The 19,714-nt window shown below is 39.1% G+C and overlaps 2 protein-coding genes across 3 annotated transcripts; both read left to right on the forward strand.

Annotated features, from left to right (window-relative positions):
- Positions 1 to 849: 849 nt before the first annotated feature.
- LOC143741058 (uncharacterized) lies at positions 850 to 13,552 on the forward strand. Of its 2 annotated transcripts, XM_077233345.1 has the most exons (5): positions 850 to 1,158; positions 3,053 to 3,110; positions 5,423 to 7,593; positions 8,275 to 8,580; positions 8,899 to 13,552. In XM_077233345.1, the coding sequence occupies exons 3-5, from the start codon at positions 5,439 to 5,441 to the stop codon at positions 9,162 to 9,164; spliced, it is 2,727 nt and encodes a 908-aa protein (XP_077089460.1). In that variant the 5' UTR covers positions 850 to 1,158; positions 3,053 to 3,110; positions 5,423 to 5,438; the 3' UTR covers positions 9,165 to 13,552. The 2 variants fall into 2 exon arrangements, with proteins under 2 accessions (XP_077089460.1, XP_077089459.1); XM_077233344.1 differs by lacking the exon at positions 3,053 to 3,110 and having other exon boundaries at positions 852 to 1,158.
- Positions 13,553 to 16,385: 2,833 nt separating this feature from the next.
- Positions 16,386 to 17,754, forward strand: LOC143740720 (N-acetyllactosaminide beta-1,3-N-acetylglucosaminyltransferase 2). Its single transcript, XM_077232713.1, has one exon. The coding sequence runs from the start codon at positions 16,386 to 16,388 to the stop codon at positions 17,709 to 17,711; it is 1,326 nt and encodes a 441-aa protein (XP_077088828.1). The 3' UTR covers positions 17,712 to 17,754.
- The last annotated feature ends 1,960 nt before the right edge of the window (positions 17,755 to 19,714 follow it).

A 19,714-nucleotide genomic window follows, 5' to 3' on the forward strand; every position in this document is an offset into this window, starting at 1 on the left:
ATTGAGTAAGTGCACTCAATAACGTTCATAATGGAATCAGACACCCAAATGGCTTTTCTCTCAAATATTACCTTATTTAAAGTCTCTGTGAAAAGTTTTTTAGCTTTTAATATACTGTTATATATAAGCTAGTGTGCTCCAAAACAATGACAAAATTCTCATTTAGAAGACCAAACCCAACGTTGAAAATGAAAATCAGGTTGATGTCAGAATCCAACATCAGATTGACGTCAATTTCTTACGTTGGAAAGATGTTGTATTGTGGTTGAAAATGAAAATCGGGTTGACGTCAGAAATGAACATCAGTCGAGTTCTGACGTCAACCCGACTTTTATTTCCAACCAAAATGAAACCTCTGCTACCAAAATCATCCCCTGACTGGCCTTACTTACAACGTTCTACTCAATGACCTTGACAGAAATGTAGTGGAGTAAAAAGTATGATATTTGCCTTTCAAATGTAGTGAAGTTAAAGTAAAAGGTTCCAGAAAAAATAATAGGCTACTCAAGTACAGATACTTTTTACAGATAAAAAGTTTAGTTAAGTACAGTAGCCCACTCAAGTAAATGTACTTTGTTACTGTCCACCTCTGCATCAGAGTTTCTGTCATAAATTATTCTGTTTCTGTCATAAATTATTATGACATTTTATGCTCGCTCTGTGGGCCCAGGGCCCAGAATGATCAGCTTGCTTTTTGCCATTTTGAAATTTCAAACTTATTTTAAAAAGCCTGTCAATCTTGTTTTAAAAAAATGTTTTGCTGCAGCTACGTTATTTGGGCAGCAATTCGTCACAATTTGTTTGTCATTGGTCTAGGATGATGTCATCTACACAGAAACCCCGCCCCCCACATAGCGCGCTGTCTCATGCACACAGAAGCGCACATTGCATTGCGCTGGCGTACACATTGTTATTGTGTTAATTGTCCACACTGATGAAGTCAAACGTGTTGAACAGTATAAGGATAAGCTGCCTGAATGTCATATACTGATGGACATCACTGGATTTTTAAAGTTTAACCCGTACATTAAGGCAGTCCATAGATAACCGCAGCTATGTAAATGCCTCGCGGCACTGAAGCGGTATTGTCACGCGGAGAAACACAAGGATCTAATTTATCACAAATAATGACGATACAGCGGATGTACAGATTATAACGTAAGTAATTTCTCCTCCTCGTTTTATTTGTGAGGCCTTCACGTATCTCTGTTTCATGATAGCTTTAAATCGCTACTTAATATTTAATTTTCAACAAAATGTCGCCTAGTGAGTAAGTGCGATATGTATTGCATCTATTGTTTATTTTAAACATTCATTATAATAAAAATAGTTAATGTTTTGGAGCATAAAGAAACGCAACAAAAAAAACTACGCAAAACGCTCAAATTGTAGCTAATGCAAATAGCTTACATTTGAAATATAATTAGCATAATTTCTCTTAGCACTCATATTGAAATGGTGGTGAAACTGAGCTTAAATGGCGAAGAGACACCGGGCTACAGTAAAAGCGCATCCGATTTGCGTGCCTGCATCAGCATGGCCTAACAAGTGACAGTCAATACTCAATACAGTTGCAAATATGTAGCGGACGCTCTTGTTTTCTCTTTCATTGACTAGTTTAGGCCTATATATCATTGTGTTGGTAATCCTTCTTCTTTTTGTGAATCATCTATGTAAGCGTTTGTTCAGACGTCGCATTAATCGCAATTATGCTTGGTCAGTTGTAGAAACGTTAGAAACAAAGGCTCCTGATTACTGTGACTGATCTCGCTTTCCAGTGAGAGTAACTTGAAATCCAGGAGCAGTGAACGTAATGACGTTTGACGATGCGCGAAATCATTCCACTGGATTTCACATTCTTATCCTGTTAACCTTTTCCCACAATTTTTATAATTGCTTAAAACAATGCACTCATTTCATTAGGCAAAGAGCAAGCCCATGCATCTGTCGCAGACTGTTGACTTGAATGTAAAACATGCCTGGAAATTATTCATGTTAATGTACGCCTGCGTGTAAATGTAGATGCTAAATACAGTACATTAATGACGTGAATAGGCCTATGGTATGAGTAGCATAAAATGATTGAAATGCTTGTGTTGGTTATGTGGCCTTTACTTTGTTTGAAAAGGCTGGTTATGGGGTCACGAAATGACGAAGACTTAGCTCATGAATCATAATTAGCCTAGGTTATGCACAGATCATTTTAAATATCACAGGTTTGACAATAAAATCGTATATTTGACAAAACTTCAAAATTCTCAGTAAGCTACACATTGGTGAGTGATTATTCTATTTGACCAATTAAAGTGAAAAATGTAATATATTAACATAAGTAACTCCTTCACTGACACTTGTCACAAGAGGTGACAGGTGTAGGTCACTGGATATATGAACAGCAGATGAATATTTAAATATAACTTGTTGATCGAGTGGTAACATTCCTGCTTTGAGTATTAGGGGCTCTTAGATTTAAATCGCCTTAATAAAATAAAATAAAATAAAAATAACAAATTCAGTAAGCTGTTTGTCATTATATATCATAAAACTGAAACTTCCTATTTCTCTATATCAGTATTATTCCCTGTCAAACACAATTTTATAATGTGGTGGGGACAAAATCAGCAATGGCCATTGGCCATGATGAGCTTTATTTTTTCTTTCTTGCTGTATGTCAGCTGTAGCCTACATGTTTTGTTTTCATGGTTCAGTTATCATTTTGCCCCAACATTACTGTATTTATACGAACCACACACTGTTCTTTGTGGTGATATCAGTGAAATCTGATCATTGTTTGTAGCTGTGTTGGTGGTCAGTCAGTACCTGAGCTCCTCGATGCTATGCTAATACTGTACATCTCTGAAGCATATGCTGATGCCCAAGCGTGTGCTGCTGTACGTGATCCATTGCAAAAAAAAAAACATTACACGTGGTTTGTGTGTGAAATATTGGTGATAAGGTGTTTAGTAGTGAGTTAAAGTGATTGGAGTGATGTTGACTTGCAATATGACAAATCTGGGTCAATGTAACCACCCACCCCCCTTCACCACCACAGGCTACAAAAGGCAAGACTGAAAAAAGCAAAGAGGATGAGGATACCATCACCAAGCTCTGTGCGTGAATGTATGCATGTGGAAATAAGAGCATGGTGTGCTGGCTCTGTCCTCGGGTCACTCTGTGTGTGTGTGTGTGTGTGTGTGTGTGTGTGTGTGTGTGTGTGTGTGTGTGTGTGTGTGTGTGTGTGTGTGTGTGTGTGTGTGTGTGTGTGTGTGTGTGTGTGTGTGTGTGTAGCTGTTGTGTTGGGGTATATGTCTGAAGTGCTGTTGTGCATGCTTCCCTCCTACATGAGGTCAATCCAGCCATGTCTCATCCTGTAACTGTCCTCTCTGTACTGCTTTATATTCTCTTTTAAACATACGCACACACACTTTTTTTCGTTCTCTCCTCTGTTTTCATCCTTTGGTACTTTATTCTTTAAGGAATAAAAATGAAAATTCTGTTATTATTTGCTCATTCTCTTGTTGTTCCAAACCCATATTACTTTCTTTTTTTCCATGGAACACAAACATGAAGCCTATTTTCCATGTTCTTTTTCGTGCAATTACTATGTAGAAATACTGAAGCTTTTCTTCGTCATAAAGAATGCAGAACCATTATAAAAATTGTTAAAGGGTTAGTTCTCCCAAAAATTAAAATTCTGTCATCATAATCACCCTCATGTCATTCCAAACAAGACTTTCGTTCATCTTCAAAACATAAATAAAGACATTTTTGATTAAATCTGAGAGCTTTCTGATGCTTGACACTTCAAAATGTTCAGAAAGACATCGTAAAACTAATCTATATGAATTGAGAGGTTTAGTCCGAATTTTATGGAGAGACTCGATTGGTTTATATGATAAACAAAAGGAATTTAGGCATTTATTCACATATAAACATTGATCATCGAACATAAACAGAAGCTCAACTGAACATACTTGATGTGTGAGAACAAACCTCATCGGTTCTTGTGGAAACTCTAACTTGTTGCGTAACACAAGAGAACACAAATGAACCTCATTGGTTCTCACATGTCAAGCAAACATGCTTCAGTTTCCGTTTACTCTAACTGATGCGTGTGTTGATGAATGTTTATGTGAATAAAAACTTAATTTAAATCTGTTCATCATATAAAGCAATATAAATCATATGGATTAGTTTTATGATCTCTTTATGGACTTTTTGAAGCATAAAGTGGTAGTTGCATAGCTGTCAATGGAGGGACAGAAATCTCTCAGATTTCATTAAAAATAGCTTAATTTGTGTTCCGAAGATGAATGAAAGTCTTATGGGTTTAGATCGTCATAAGGGTAAATGATGAAAGAATTTTCACTTTTGGGTGAACTAAATCTTTAATATAACTTGTACACTATATTCCAAGTCAAACAAAAAATTAAGTCATTATTCAGTCTTCATTTATTGCAATTTCTTGAGCAAAACACATTTTCTTATTTTGTGCACCACTGAAGAGAGAAAGGTTTATGGGTTTGGAGGGTGAGTAAATGATGACTAAATGTTCATTAATAGCTTATCTATTCCTTTTACCTTTTCATTGTCTTTCCATTGACATTCTATAATGTCTAATACTAATGTTTCAAACTGTCATTATTTAGAATAATGAGCTGATCTACTCTGCTCTGTGGATGGGTGATTAGTGCAGCCATCAGATTATATCTCTTTTATTAGACAAATTCTAACATTTTTCCATTAACATTCCATTACAAATTATAACATTATTCCATTTACATTCCATTACATGTTTTACTATAAAGGATGTCTTCCAAGATAAACTCTTTAAATGCCTTAATAATCTCTAGCAAAAAAATGACCTCTCTTTAACAGTCAAGTAGACAAAGTCGATATGTTGCAAGACAATGATAACCAAGAATTCTCCAAGAATCCAAGAATCAAATTTTGTCAATAATTCCCTGATGTGACATCATTACAAAGCTACCCAATTTATACAAATCTTTACATGGTTTGCTTATGTGCTTGTAATGATTATTCTATGCCTTTTGATAGATGTATACCCCTTACATTTATTTTAACAAAGGTAATGGGTCAGAAAGATTTTTCTGTTACATTAGGATTTGTCTTACTGACAAGTCTGTGATGTACCCTGTGTGCTGTTCTTTATTGTTTCACAGTGTTTAATTATAAGGAAGGTTGTGAATGACTAACAGAAGACTGTCTTCTGTGCTTACCTCATCACAATTGTTGATGTAATTCTGTGTGCTGTGACTAATATTAACTGTATGCACAGTACTCACATAATGTATGTCGTATATGTGCACATTTCTAATTTATTATTCATTTCTAATTACACAAGTAAGTAAATGAGCACTGATTAATTTGCCTTTTTTCTCTCTGCTTTCTAACCACGCAGCTTTGCTCAGCCCCAGATGCCTCCGCTCCCTCTTGACGAGCGTATAGTGGTTATTCAGCGCCCCAAAAGTTTGGCATTGCGCGTGGCCTCCCCACCAGCCACATCACAGTCTTCCTCCCACCGCCCAGCTAATCACAACGAGCCCCCACCCCACTTACCACAACCCCAACTCCAACCATCCCGTTCCTATCCAAGTTCCAACTACTTGTCTCTGGAATGCAATCGCAGGCAATCATCCCATGTTCAGAGAGATAAAGGAGAACGAGGTGATCCCTTTGAGGGCAGCGGGCACAATGCTAGCCATTGTCACAGCAATGGGATTGTAACTTTAGGTCCCAGACCTCACAAGCACACTCATACCATTGACATTAAAGTGTCTTTAGACCAAGGTGGAAGAGGAGGATCTTACATAGACAAAGGCCGCAGCAGTAGTCTTACCCGAAGTGGAAACATCAAGGGGAACAGGACTAAACGGGTGTCCCTGCACTTGGATTCAGGGCAAGGTGAAAGGAAATGCAAAGGAAAGTCTTCCGAGTCAGTGGAGAAACACCAGAACCATCATCAGAGTCAGAACAGGACTCAGCACAGTATCCATCATCCAAACCAACTTACAGTCTCTCCTGGAGGGATCTTGGAATTCGTACCTGCCCAAAGACAGCAGTCAAAATCCAAGCCAACCAGAGAGAGAGATTTGTCATCAAAGTCTTGTTCTGCAACTGCCAGCTACTCATTGCATAGTGAGAGGGACATATCATCTTTAGGAAACAAAGAAAACTCCAAACTGGGACCCGGCCACCAACTGCCCCAAGCCCACAACCTATCCCGTCAACACAGTTCAGCCCCATTACCCCATGCTGCCATCCTAAGCCCTCACTACCCTGCTGTTCCTCCCTCACTCCCTTCCCGAGCCCCTTCCTCCTACCAGCACATTAGTCAACCCCGTCCCTCACGCACTAGAGAGCATCGTCCCCAAATTCTTCACGCTTTGCCTCTCTCTCCTACTTCCTCCCGAGGAGGCTTCCCCAGTCCAGACCACACATGTACTATTGACTTTTCCCACCCTTGTGGCTGTTGGAGGTTGGTTCGTTGTAGAAGAGGGAGAGGTAACTCTGCTGGCTACTACGGTCGTAGTACAAGCTCCTCCTCTTCGTTTTCCCACGCCCAAGGAACAAGTGCTGCCAACGGAGGTGGCGAAACCATGGGATTGAAGACTTTAGGAGGGTGTCTGTCAACTGGTTCCACCACCAACACCTCCTCTTCAAACAGCACTGTCTCTGACTGTCGAACAGGGCTGCTCAGACCTTTAGGTTGTGCATCCTGTTCTGGGGAAGCTGGAGGTTTTGAGAGCCCTGCTGCTTTCCGTAAGAAGCTGGTTGGTGGTTGCTTACCCTGTACTCCTCTGTCCTCATCTGCACCTCTTCGAGCACTCCAGAGTTGTGTCAGTGGGTGCAATCCCAAAGCAAGCCAAACTGGCAGCTCCACATGCAGCTACTGCAGTAGTGACCCTATTGTAGTGACCTTTAACCCACACAGAGGGAATCCTCCCAACATGGGCCGTAATATTGGAGCACATACCATGGAGGAATACCAGCCTGATGATGACGATTACAGTGTACGCACAATCTGGCCCGAGGAGTTAGCAAAGAAGATGACTCGCTCTAAAACCCAACCTATCCACCATAATGCAGGGATTAGCATGGGACCAGGAAGGACTTGCATGGGCCAAAACCAAAATAGTGGCAATGGCGGAAATCCTGTAATCCTTGACTGCCGGAACCTTATGGAGTTCACTCGCTCCCAGTTGACAGATCAGGCAGGGCGACGTAGGCTCCAGCAAGGCAAGATGGCGGTTTTGGACTTTATTGGAACAGGGAATAGTGGGGACCAGGGCAGAGATTCCCTCAAGAGGCTATGGAACAAAGGAGCAGATGCTTGCATGGAGGATGGCAATGGGTTTGATGACGAAGTGCTTCCACAATCCCCATCCCTACGATCTCCTTCTCCAAATTCCCCTCCATCCTTCTCTCCCCCACCCTCTGCTCCTAGCACACTTATTAAGCCCAAACCCAAACAGAGAGAGAGGGAAGGGGGACACACCTTACCTTCTGCACAGTCGCTCCACTTGGTCCTCAACTCACTCAACAGAGAACAAGATGAGGGAAATGGACGAGGTAAAGATGCTAATCTGCAAGTACACAGCAGGTTGAGTGACATCTTTATAATGTGTTTTTGATGATTGACCACTCAGAGAGATGACCACAATCTCTTCACATTGATAATCCCACTTGAATGTGCTGACCTTGATTTCATTTTCTCATCTTCCATTAGGCTGTACGACTTTGTGCACTGATAGTATTCAAATTAAAATGATAGTTCAGTTAATCTGTGGGGTGCATAATCCTCGTTAGTTTAGCTTCAAAAGATCGCCAGAGTGACATAACCCATGATGCTTTTGTAATGTAACACAAGTTCAATCAAAATGTTATTTTGATTAAACCCTTTCTAAATTTAAATCTTTTTCATAGATTTCATAAGGTTTTATCGTCTATTGTATGTCTTATTGAAAGTCAAAAATTAAGTTGAAAGAACTAGAGAATAATAGCCATTCTATGGGGGGGGGGGGGATGAGACTTCAAACAGGAAAGATAAGGAGGATGGATTTCTTCTTACATACGGGCTTGATGACATTATACTCCGTGCCATATTTAAATGACTGAAAATAATCTAAAAACATTAAAATCCTTTTCCAGCATACCAGCACACCTCTCTAAGAGGATCACATAGAGTAAATTATTTAACAATATAAGAAAACAAATGTAAGCAACAGTATTGATTTGTTTTGTTTTTGCCAGTGCACCTTTCCCTCCCTCTTTCCTCCTCCCTCCCAGCGTCACTGTCTGAGGAGAGTGTGATGACTCCAGATGTGGAGAAGGCTGTGATCAGCCCCATCCTCCCTTTCCTTTTCCTGGGTAACGAGAGAGATGCAGAGGATTTGAATCTACTGCTTCGTCTCAAAATTGGTTTCGTGGTCAATGTCACAACCCATCTTCCCCTCTACCACCTGGACACAGGCTTGGTGCGTTACAAAAGGCTCCCTGCCACTGACAACAGCAAGCAGAACCTGCGACAGTACTTTGAAGAGGTTTTTGAGTTTATCGGTAAGATAACTTGTCAACTCTTTTATAGTTTAAACATTTACAGACCCCGTGAAATGGCTTGTCAAATGCAGTTTTCTGTCCTGTGAAGACTTTCTTATTGAAGCAGGAGGTCTGGCTCGAATTGTCCCTTTCTTTTTAAATAGCCTTATAGCCTTTAGTGAAGAATGGCAGGTGGTATTACGGGGACAGGACATTCTGGCATTCTGGCAGGAGAGCATTTTTTTGGACCAATCTGTGTAGTGCAGGAAGAGTCCTCAATATTTTTGGTTTGTGTTGTTTTTGATGTGTGTCACATCTTTTTTTTTTTTTTTTCTTCAGAGGAAGCGCACCAGTGTGGGCGGGGCGTTCTTGTGCACTGCCAAGCAGGCGTGTCCCGCTCTGCGACTATTGTCATTGCTTACCTGATGAAGCACACCCTCATGACCATGACTGATGCCTATAAATATGTGCGGGGTCGTAGACCAATAGTATCCCCCAACCTCAACTTCATGGGCCAGCTGCTAGAGTTTGAGAGAGACCTCAACTCTGGGGTAACACCTCGCATCCTCACCCCCAAACTGAGTGGCCTGGAAACACAAGTTTAATAGGGTGGACCAAGAAAGAAAAAAGAAAACAAGAGGAGAGAAGGAGATAAATAGAAGATGGAATTAATGGAGAGAAATGACTGGATAGAAAATGAGGGTTTGATTAAAGCTGTTTAACAAAAGCAAATAGTTGAGATGATATAAATAACCAGAAGATGAAAGCAGTTTAAAAGAAATAGAGAAAAAGAGTATTTGGTCTGTTTTAATTGAAGTACCTCCGCTCTTTTAAATATAAATAGCACTTATATTATTTGGCAAATGGATATTTGACCTAACCACCCTTATACTCTGTTAATGATGTGCCAAGTTTTAATTCAAAATAACTAAATTCACTTAAGTTATTATTGTATTACTATTATCAAGTTTGGTTAAATACAAAAGTTATATAAGATTAATTGGGGGGAAATAAATGCAATCAAAGTACTCTATGGCAGTCAAGCACTGACAAATATTCAATGTGTTGAGACTCTCAGAACTGTGATGTGCGTCACATTCATGACCCAAGAGCTGTAGCAAACTTCAAACTCCTTTCCCACTGTGCACAGAACTTTTCTAGACAGATTATTTTTGATTTAGGAGCTCATTTGAAAGTGCTTTTTTGGGTTACTTTTGCGTTAGCTGTATGCCAACTATTTATAAATTTCTCCAGTGACATTTTGCCTTTGATATTTTTTCAATACTGCTATTTTTGTTACTTGATTTTACTTCTTGAATCCTTCATCTTAGTGTCTTTGTGTGGGAGGTGTGCAATAGAGACTGATGTTGATGTGGAAGTGGAACTGATTTAATTTATTTTTCGCTCTGACATTGTTTCACTAATGGACATTTTTCATGGGACATGAACCAGCCACTATAATAGCAGATAAAACCCAAAAATCACATTTAATTTGATTTTTGTGCTTTCTATGTCTTATTGCTGTGTTTTTTTGTTGTTGTTTTTGCTGCAAATGGTGTTTTGAAATTATGAGGAGAAAGATCATGTTGAATCGAACGCAAAACCTATTTTACATTTTTAATAAGGGATATCTACACTGTTGATTGCTGTGCAAAATTACTGTGACTGGATTGGGCCAAGTCATCATAATAGTTCTCTCTCTTCAGTATGGTTTGAATTTGCATTTCAGAATTGCACATCAAGGTGACAAGTAGATATTTTTTAGTTTATGCATAATCAGCAAAGTACCACGACGATAGTGTGCAGATGTAGCTAAAACTGTGCTTTCTGTCATTTGGTATTCAGTTCAAGGCATAAGAAAAATGAACACCCTTATCCTTAGCCGGCACTATTTTTAAACACCCTGCCTAATTTGACCATGATCAGATTTTAGTGTTCTCAGGACTGTAGGCAAACAATCTGGTTTTGTATTACGTACCACAAAGGAAACAAGAGCCCTTTCCTCCATTTGAATTTTTCCTTAATTTTCCTACCTTCGTTTTTCTTTCTCTATGTTCTCTTAGAGACTATGCATTGTTATTGGAATACATTCTGTGAAAAAGACTTGGTTCACTCAGTTCACTGTGAAACACATTCTTCTTCCTGCATGCTGTCAAGTTCTCAGCCTTGGTCCCTGAAGCCTATTCTCATCAGTCTTGACAAGCGAGGAGTTTGTCTGCCATCTCTGAGCTCTTATCTGCCTCACTGAGCCATTGGGCCTTCACACACCACTGCTGTGTCTCCATTAATTTACTCTGCCCAGCAGTGCTTGACAAAGGATACTATTTTGCATTTCAGTTCAAATATGCTCCAGTTCAAAACCCCCTATAGTACCTTCAGTAAAGACATGTATAGGTGTCTTCTATAGGTACACGACCACAGAAATGGCCCCAAAATCTGTCTGATCCATCTAAAGCCGGGTGCACACTGTACGATTTATAATAGTCCTTTCTGACTGTTGCTTGTTAGACTGTACGAATATAATTCCAGCTGTAAAGCCATGTCACACAGTAGGATCTCAGCTGTAATTAATGTTAAACTGTACGGCAGTCAAGACGTGTTAAAACGGATGTACACAAAAAGACTCCTCCAGAGTTTTACATCATCAATCCGTGACACGTTCAGTGACATGAGCTGCATTTACATGATAGAAATGGTGACTAGCAAACAATCTCTAGTGTTAGTATTAATCATGGCTTTTTTTTAAAGAAAACCGGAAGAAACGAAGATGTGTGTGGAGCAAGTGTTGATTGTTTGTTGTCAAAGTAATTGCATGATGAGGTTCTGATGAGAGGAATATTTTAGGATTCACAAAATTTGACTCAGCAGGCCAAATCATGCCCAAAATCATATAGTCTGAACCCGGCTTAAGATAGCTGTTATGAACGAGCAGTTCGGTGCCATTGCTTTGTTATTTAAGGGTCAGCTGCTGCTTGTATTTGTCATACCGTGACACGCTGACTGTTTTATTCTGTCTGTTTCTGCTGACAGTGTTTTTGTCTGACACTGTAGCTTGATTATGCCCAGAGGAAACGATTAGGTAAGCAACACCTAATAAATAGGTGTCAGTGAGTTGACAGAGTGCTGATAAATCAGACTAATTGTAATCTAAGAGGCAGGATTAGGCAAAAAAATTTAATTTAAGAATCGGTATCCCTTTAGTTCCTGAGTTTGAATTTGGTTTGAATTGACCATATGACACAGCATATTGAATTGAAATGACATGGAGGAATTCAACACAGAAATTTAACACACAGTTTACAGTACATGCCCTGGCGAAATTATCTAGTGACTATTTTCATTGCTAAACAGACCATTTGGTATCTGGCATCAGGTACCATCCTCTTTCATTATTTCTTGTTACATTTAATTTACCATTTCAAAAAAACTGCCAGATCCCCCCACCCCATCCTCACATGAGTAAATGTATAAAGTGTATTATAAGTGATAAAGTAACGCCAGGGATGCCTTTTGGTAAAATAACCGTCTTCCGAGTCAATGTAGCACCTATCAATGGAAAGAAAATTAAGCACTTGGAAGTATTGTAAATGTTTTGGATTTGTTTTGCTCTGTGTTATATCTGTTTGCGTAAAAGTGTATGTATGTGTGGACACAAGAAGTGAATCTGTGTATGTTTGCTGTGTGCTAGACATGTTGAGACACGAGAGTAATGTGAGTTCAACTTTCCTACCATTTCTATCAAGAATCCCAACCTCAGGCCTGTTAAATGTCCATTGGCACAACTCAAGCTTCGCTGTTAGCTTGCATTTGTCAATGCCATGAGCCACTGCTGTATGCCTTCTTTAACCTAGATTTGCTCTTCCAGACATTAGTGGAAATTTTACCTCTTTGTTCACTCAATCATACCTTTCACTGTAGAAACAAATACCAGAATCACCTGGCAATACTGAATGAATAGCACTGGACATCATAGATTGGGTGAATTGCTGTTGGCTGTCCACATCTTGAGAATCTCAGTGTACGAAAGCTGAATTTGTTTATAAAATGTGTGCAAAGCGTTGAAACTGGATACTACATATGACCAGTGTTTCCTGTGTTGAATAATCTTATATACAATATATGGTTTGCACATAGAAATGAACTAAATGTAAAGTTTTATGTGAAATTAGTTTGGACATGTTGTAAATTTGTGAATTGATTATTTCTGTGACTTTATTCATGTATGTAATGCTTGTTCTTTTTTTAAATTATTATTATTACTATTGTTATTATTATTATCTAATTTTTGTGCCAAATATTGAATTGAAGGTTGGCGTCTTTAATATTGACAAAAAGAAGTGCCCTCTAGGATAAAACATGTTTGAACTGCTCAGTTATCAGTGTCTTACCTTGTTCCCCGGCGATATGATGTTGTCATACTCTGTTACTTTAACTTTACCTGCAGATTTTCTTACCTAAACTAAACTGCTAAATTGCTCATTGAAGATGTTATATTTTCACATGTTCATTTTTGTTTGATCATGGCAATTTTATGACTCTTTGGATAGAGGTTTATAGAGATCCCTCAAGGGTTGTACTTTGATGTACTTTGAATGCATGTTGCTCCAAACTGACCTTCCAGTCTTCTCTCCCCTTCCTACTGACTCAGCCGTTCTCCCCTGTGAGAATTGAGTGCCCGCGCTGCTTCAGAGAGAAGACGGACATGGCAGCCTGTGTTGGTTTGACCATATACTTGTGTGTACTTCAGTTTTTATCACTGACAAATGATGGGGCTTCATCCTTTTTCCTGTTTAAAACTTTACTGTGAGAGACTGTGATACTGTTGTGAAGCAAAAACGATTAAAAGTGTTAGGCTGATCCTTGCCGGTAATGACTATGAGAATAACGTACCTCTAAAAAAAAAAAAAAGATCGGCTTGTTATAGAATTATTCATCGATATGATGTTCTTGCAAAGCTAAAATGATTTGTTGAAATAAATTTTTTTACAACAAATTGGCAATGCTGCAGTGTTTCTTTTTTTATATTGCTTGTGACACGAAACAAATATGGTATCTTGTTGCATTAGTCAAACACTCCCATAAGCCCACCCTAACCATGACCAGTTCATTCAGAACCAGGGATGTTGGTTTGGAAATTATTGGTTCTTACAGTATAGTCAATGAGCTGTCAGATTACCATTGACAAATCAGCAGTGTAGCCCACCAGTTACATAATTGTTAGCTGCTGTGTTGTGCGACTGCGCTGTGAATTGGCACCCCAAGGGCTTAGATCAATAGTCAGCATGGTCTAATACAGGACACCTATCATATCAAAGTGAAACCTAGGTGCTGCTCTGTCCGGGAGAGAGCTCTTTGGACTCGGTTTGCTTTGGCTTTTTGGCGGCGTCCTTGTCGCAATCTAATCTACTCCTATAGGAATCCCTCCTGTCTGTGCCTACTTGCAGGCCACTTCAGTGTTAACGTCAAGATGATAGAACAAAGCTGAAATGGTAATGTGCCTGAGAGGGATGAGGAAAGAAACTGGGGCAAAGGCTTTTAGAGTGTGTGTGGAATCGTGTGCACATGTGAGAGGCCAACATAAGAATGCTCAAGGCAACGCTGCTGATCCGTGTCCCCAAAATCCCCATGTAATATTGGTGAAACTTGATGACTCAATTGTGTAGCCTGGTCTTGAGGACATGAATGTAGAGTAATAAAATAATTGCATTTGATTTTACTGCAAGTTCTATATAATAATTAGACAATGATAACTGTTCAACAGCTAGCTCCAGTTCAATTTGATTAGCTGAGGGTTATTCCAAGAGTGCATATATAAGCCAGACACATACTTAACACAAGTAAGAAAGCATTTGTGAGTCCTTGACCAGTGCACATAGTTGCGCTTGGTAATGAATTGTGTGCCCGACACATTGGAATGCAACGGTGTTGCTAGAATCTAAAGCAAGGTAAACTTGCCAAGTGCTTGCTGGCCATACAATCCAAAAGACAGACTGATAGTCTGTTAATCAGTGGTGGAGACTTTTCAGTGAATCTTTCTCAATGATTTGTTCAAAAACATTGATTCTTTGAGAAACTAAAGTGACTGTGACTGAATTCGGAATAGCTTATTACTACTCTCAATATTTCTCCCATATCATTGGCACAGATAGAGTATGCTACTTTGAATTCTTTGAGTGAGTCAGTGAATCGTTCACTTAAGGGAATCGTTTAAATCACTGATTGATTCAGAAACAAACAATACTAATGTGTGTTGTACGGGGATCCAAAATTGTTTATTCTGCTTTGTTTGAAACTATTTTTGTTGGAGGAGTAAAAACAGACAAGTAAATAGCAAGCAATATTGTGTCACTCTGCATTGTCTTCCTGTTTATTGAACAGTTCTATAAAATCCAAATTCCAATCGTGGTGTTGTTTTGAATTATGTGATAACCTGCAGCTGAATAACAGTCATGCTGATATTCAGGCCAAAAGCTATCTCTCATGTGATGTTTCTAAATTCTATATTCTTTGCTTTGCTTGGAAAAATGACTTAATCATTATTACATAATGATAACTTTGTATACCTCCGATAAGGAAGAATTCAGACTTTGTGATTCAAGGCACGTTTCTCTAAATCTCTCTGGAGTCATCAAACATGTTGCCCATGCCCAGCAACACCTTTTTTAGGTTTAGCATATAGGAAGCATCACTGAGCAAGCAAAAACACACTGTAAGCTCAACATTTCTGCTGAAACTGACATGTAATATCTCAATCCAGGCGTTTTACAAATCAGAAGGCCTGGGTATAAAGCAGGGATTATGCAAAAAGGCTTTACATGTAACATTGGTGGGTGTGGCTTATCTGTCACCACAAATCACCTGTGGCATGCAAATGTTCTCATTTAGTATCTGCACCTGTGAAGACATTAAGAGGCAATCCTGCTCTATGGTTTATTTTAACACCCCACCAACAGAACAAGGATATAATGTTTGCACAAGAAAAGGCCAATTTAATATTTATGCATTCCTGACGACACAACCAGCATGGAAAGACACCGGGGACCTCTGATGACTTGTCAAGAAAGAATGGGAACTGCATGGGGAGAAAATTCTAGATAACTGACAGACGTTTGCTACAACCATCAGAGCAACTGAACCTCTAATCTGAAGGTATTGTGAATGACTTATCAATAGTATTACAGAGGATTTTTGTAAGATGATAAATTATCTTTCAGTTATCTCACAGTTGAATATGTAATTGCAGCTAAAAAGGTGAACATATTCTTAAAAGTTTGTTTTTTATTTAATTATTGTGTTATGTATTATTACTAATGTATTGAGTAAATTTATCATGCATTTTCTGATTACAGCTGTACCAAGTATGTCTGAAATATTATAAAATCCCAAAATGTTGTGGGACATAGTTTTCTCTGTAGAAATAATTTCCTGGTAAAAGAAAAGAACTGAAAACTGGATATTTTTTGCCATCCGCAGATTAGTGTGCTTCAGTTGCCCAAGGGAAGATAAATTAAATAGTGCTGTAAGCAAGGCTTTTCCAGATGTAGAGTAAATGTTGTGGTCTTAAAGTACATGATGTAAATATCATGGGCGGTAGGATGCTATGGATGTTGCCTGGTCAGGCGCACATAACGAGTCTCAAGAGGAAAAACCATGGAGACGTATTTCTTCAGAGACTTCCTCCTAGTGGCAGAAGCCCTAGTATTTTCCTCTAATAAAAACAGCTTGGCCTGTCTGAGATTTCTCATCTGTAATTCACTGAAATTTGATGGGGTGTATTAAATATCCATTTACACTACTTCTCAATGTTTTCCATTCTCTTCCAGTCAATGGCACGCTCCAGGCGTAAAGGAAAGATCCTATGTCTGTGTCTCTTGCCTTGTGTGATGGTAAGTCACCTGTTGATCTACATCATGGTGTCCATATTTGTAGCCGTCTCCTACTCCCCTCCTCTACCACAGCTGCCCCTCCATTTTATTGCCACCGGAGCCTCTGCAAACTCGGGAGCTCTTGCATCCCATCCAGTTCGGCCTTTCTGGAATCTCAGACTTGAGGACGGGGCACTGTGGAACCGCCTCCAGCACATTTGGGACAGAGAAAACAACCCCATATTGAGAGTTAACAGCACAAGGTACAAAGGTCCAAGCTTTGATGCAATACAACCCCAAGAGATTGGAAAAGCTGGTACTTGTGAACAACGCAAGACTTGGGCGTCTCACCTGCCCGATTTTAACACCCTTCCTGAACAAATGAAGGATTTTGTCCTGTCCATGAACTGTAGGCGTTACGCTATCCTCGTGGACCAACCCAACCTGTTTTTCGGGCAGGACTCTGAAACGCTGTTCCTTCTGATGGCGATTAAGTCACAAGTTGGAAATTTTGAGAACAGACAGGCCATCCGAGAGACATGGGGAAGGAGCGGCCGGATCCAAGGCGACGGCGGAGGAAGAGGCTGGTTCATACGCACTGTCTTCTTGCTTGGGAGGCAGGACACAGAGACAGGGCCTCATCCGGACCTGAGTGCCTTATTGAAGTTGGAAAGCAGCACCCATAAGGACATCCTGCAGTGGGATTTCAAAGACACTTTCTTCAACCTCACCCTGAAGGATGTCCTCTTCTGGGATTGGTTTTCACAACACTGTCCTCATGTCCACTTCATTTTCAAGGGAGATGATGATGTGTTCGTTAGGACTAAGGCTCTGCTTGACTACTTAGACCCTGTTGGAGTTCAAAAAACACTTCAAAATAAAACAAAAGGATGGGACGATTTCATTGTAGGGGATGTTATTGCCAATGCCTGGCCCAATCGGCAGCCTCAAACTAAATATTACATACCCGAAAGCTTCTATAAGGGAACGTATCCTGCGTATGCAGGAGGTGGAGGGGTGGTTTACACTGGTGCTTTGGCCATGCGTCTGCAAGAGGTCTCACGTCGGGTCAGCTTGTTTCCCATTGATGATGTTTACTTAGGAATGTGCCTTCACAGGCTCGGCGTATCCCCCATTCATCATTCGGGTTTCCTCACCTTCGACCTTCCAGCTGATCTGCGTGAAAAGCCTTGTGCATATCATAATGTTCTCCTAGTGCATAAACGCACCCCAAAAGAAATGTTAACTCTGTGGAAAGAGCTGCTGGTTCCTCCTCAGGAGTGTTAGTGTAAAGCAGGGCAGCTTGTTCATAAATTCAAATGAAGGTAAATGATGCAGCATGGACCCAGACTTCAAAGTTATTTTTGTTTTCACCACAAGGTATTTTCATGCCAATTGGGTGTGTTAATTTGCATAAAAAGGCCCTTGTTTTTCTCTGATGTTGGGCTGTGTGTGCAGTGGTCATTATGAGAAGATCAAATTAGGATGACATGACAGCAGACAAGCTAAAAATGGCATTGGAAGTCACAATGGTTGACTAAACAAGAGAGGGTTCTTGTGGAATGGCTCCTGTTTTATGGGAAGAATGAGTATAGTGGACAATTAAGGAGTCTTTTGTTATTTTGTTATTTTTAAGATTAGAGGTTTGTGATCCAATTAGGATCTCATAATGGAGCAAATCAAAAACTGTTATGAACATAAATCTGCTTTGTATTTAATTAAAAAGCTATGGAACTGCTTTGTTAAAAACAAAACGAAAGCTTTACTATTTTATTTGAAATGTTTCAGAGATTTTTTTTTAGAAAATTTTTTGACTATATTTTTACACTCGGAATCTATATTTTTTGCTCTGTTTAAGTTTTACATAATAAATGTAATTTTCCTTTGTTTTGTAAGAATTCTCAATGTGGAAATGGAGTATCTGGACTCTGTTTTGGAGAGGCAAAATAATCTGGATGCCTGAACACCCTACAGACATTGTCATCTGGTTTAGGCCTTGTGGGCCCAATTATAGCCTGGTGTTGTTGGAGGCATACTGAATTACATCAACAAAACACAATAATGGGAAATAATGAATGACAATAATGAACAATGATTTGTTCGATTGGTCATAGAATTTAGGCTTACTTTAACAATAAAGTATACTTTAAATGTTTGTGCATTGATCCGATTCATTCAATTGAATGGTAAGAGCATTTTTTGATCTCAGAATTTCATTATGTTTGTTTCACTTATTGTTATAATCTGTGTATTCATTTGCCTCGAATGGTTCACTGTCAATGTATGTTTATTATTAATAGTGGAATTGGCTCTCTTCATTTTTGTTTGATCAGAAAGTCACCTTCATCCTCCAAATGTTTGTTAGTAATAATGCCAAAAGAAGCTTGTATATTCTTACTCAAGTAAAGACAGAGATTGAAGTAAAAGATGATAACCTCTATTAGTTAAACTGTTTTTTTCACCTAAGAAATTCTGTGTGTGTGTGTGTGTGTGCGCGTGTGTGTGTGAGTGTGTGTGAGATTATATGTATAACACACATAGGCTGTATTATATAAACAAACTTTTATTTTAGAATTGATTAATCACAATTAATTGATTTGACAGAGATAGCCAGACACACATATAATTTAGAATTCACACATGTATACACACATAGGTCCTTCTCAAAAAATTAGCATATTGTGATAAAGTTCATTATTTTCCATAATGTAATGATAAAATTTAACTTTCATATATTTTAGATTCATTTTACGACCTGGCACCTGCTCACAGTGCCAAAACCACTGGTAAGTGGTTTACTGACCATGGTATTACTGTGCTCAATTGGGCTGCCAACTCTCCTGACCTGAACCCCATAGAGAATCTGTGGGATATTGTGAACAGAAAGTTGAGAGACGCAAGACCCAACACTCTGGATGAGCTTAAGGCCGCTATCGAAGCATCCTGGGCCTCCATAACACCTCAGCAGTGCCACAGGCTGATTGCCTCCATGCCACGCCGCATTGAAGCAGTCATTTCTGCAAAAGGATTCCCGACCAAGTATTGATTGCATAACTGAACATAATTATTTGAAGGTTGACTTTTTTTGTATTAAAAACACTTATTTTATTGGTCGGATGAAAATATGCTAATTTTTGAGATAGGAATTTTGGGTTTTCATGAGCTGTATGCCAAAATCATCAGTATTAAAACAATAAAAGACCAGAAATATTTCAGTTGGTGTGCAATGAATCTAAAATATATGAAAGTTTAATTTTTATCATTACATTATGGAAAATAATGAACTTTAT

This window comes from Siphateles boraxobius, unplaced genomic scaffold (genome assembly GCF_051911475.1).
Source record: "Siphateles boraxobius isolate OS27281-9 unplaced genomic scaffold, OSU_SipBor_1 18, whole genome shotgun sequence".
NCBI lineage: Eukaryota > Metazoa > Chordata > Actinopteri > Cypriniformes > Leuciscidae > Siphateles > Siphateles boraxobius.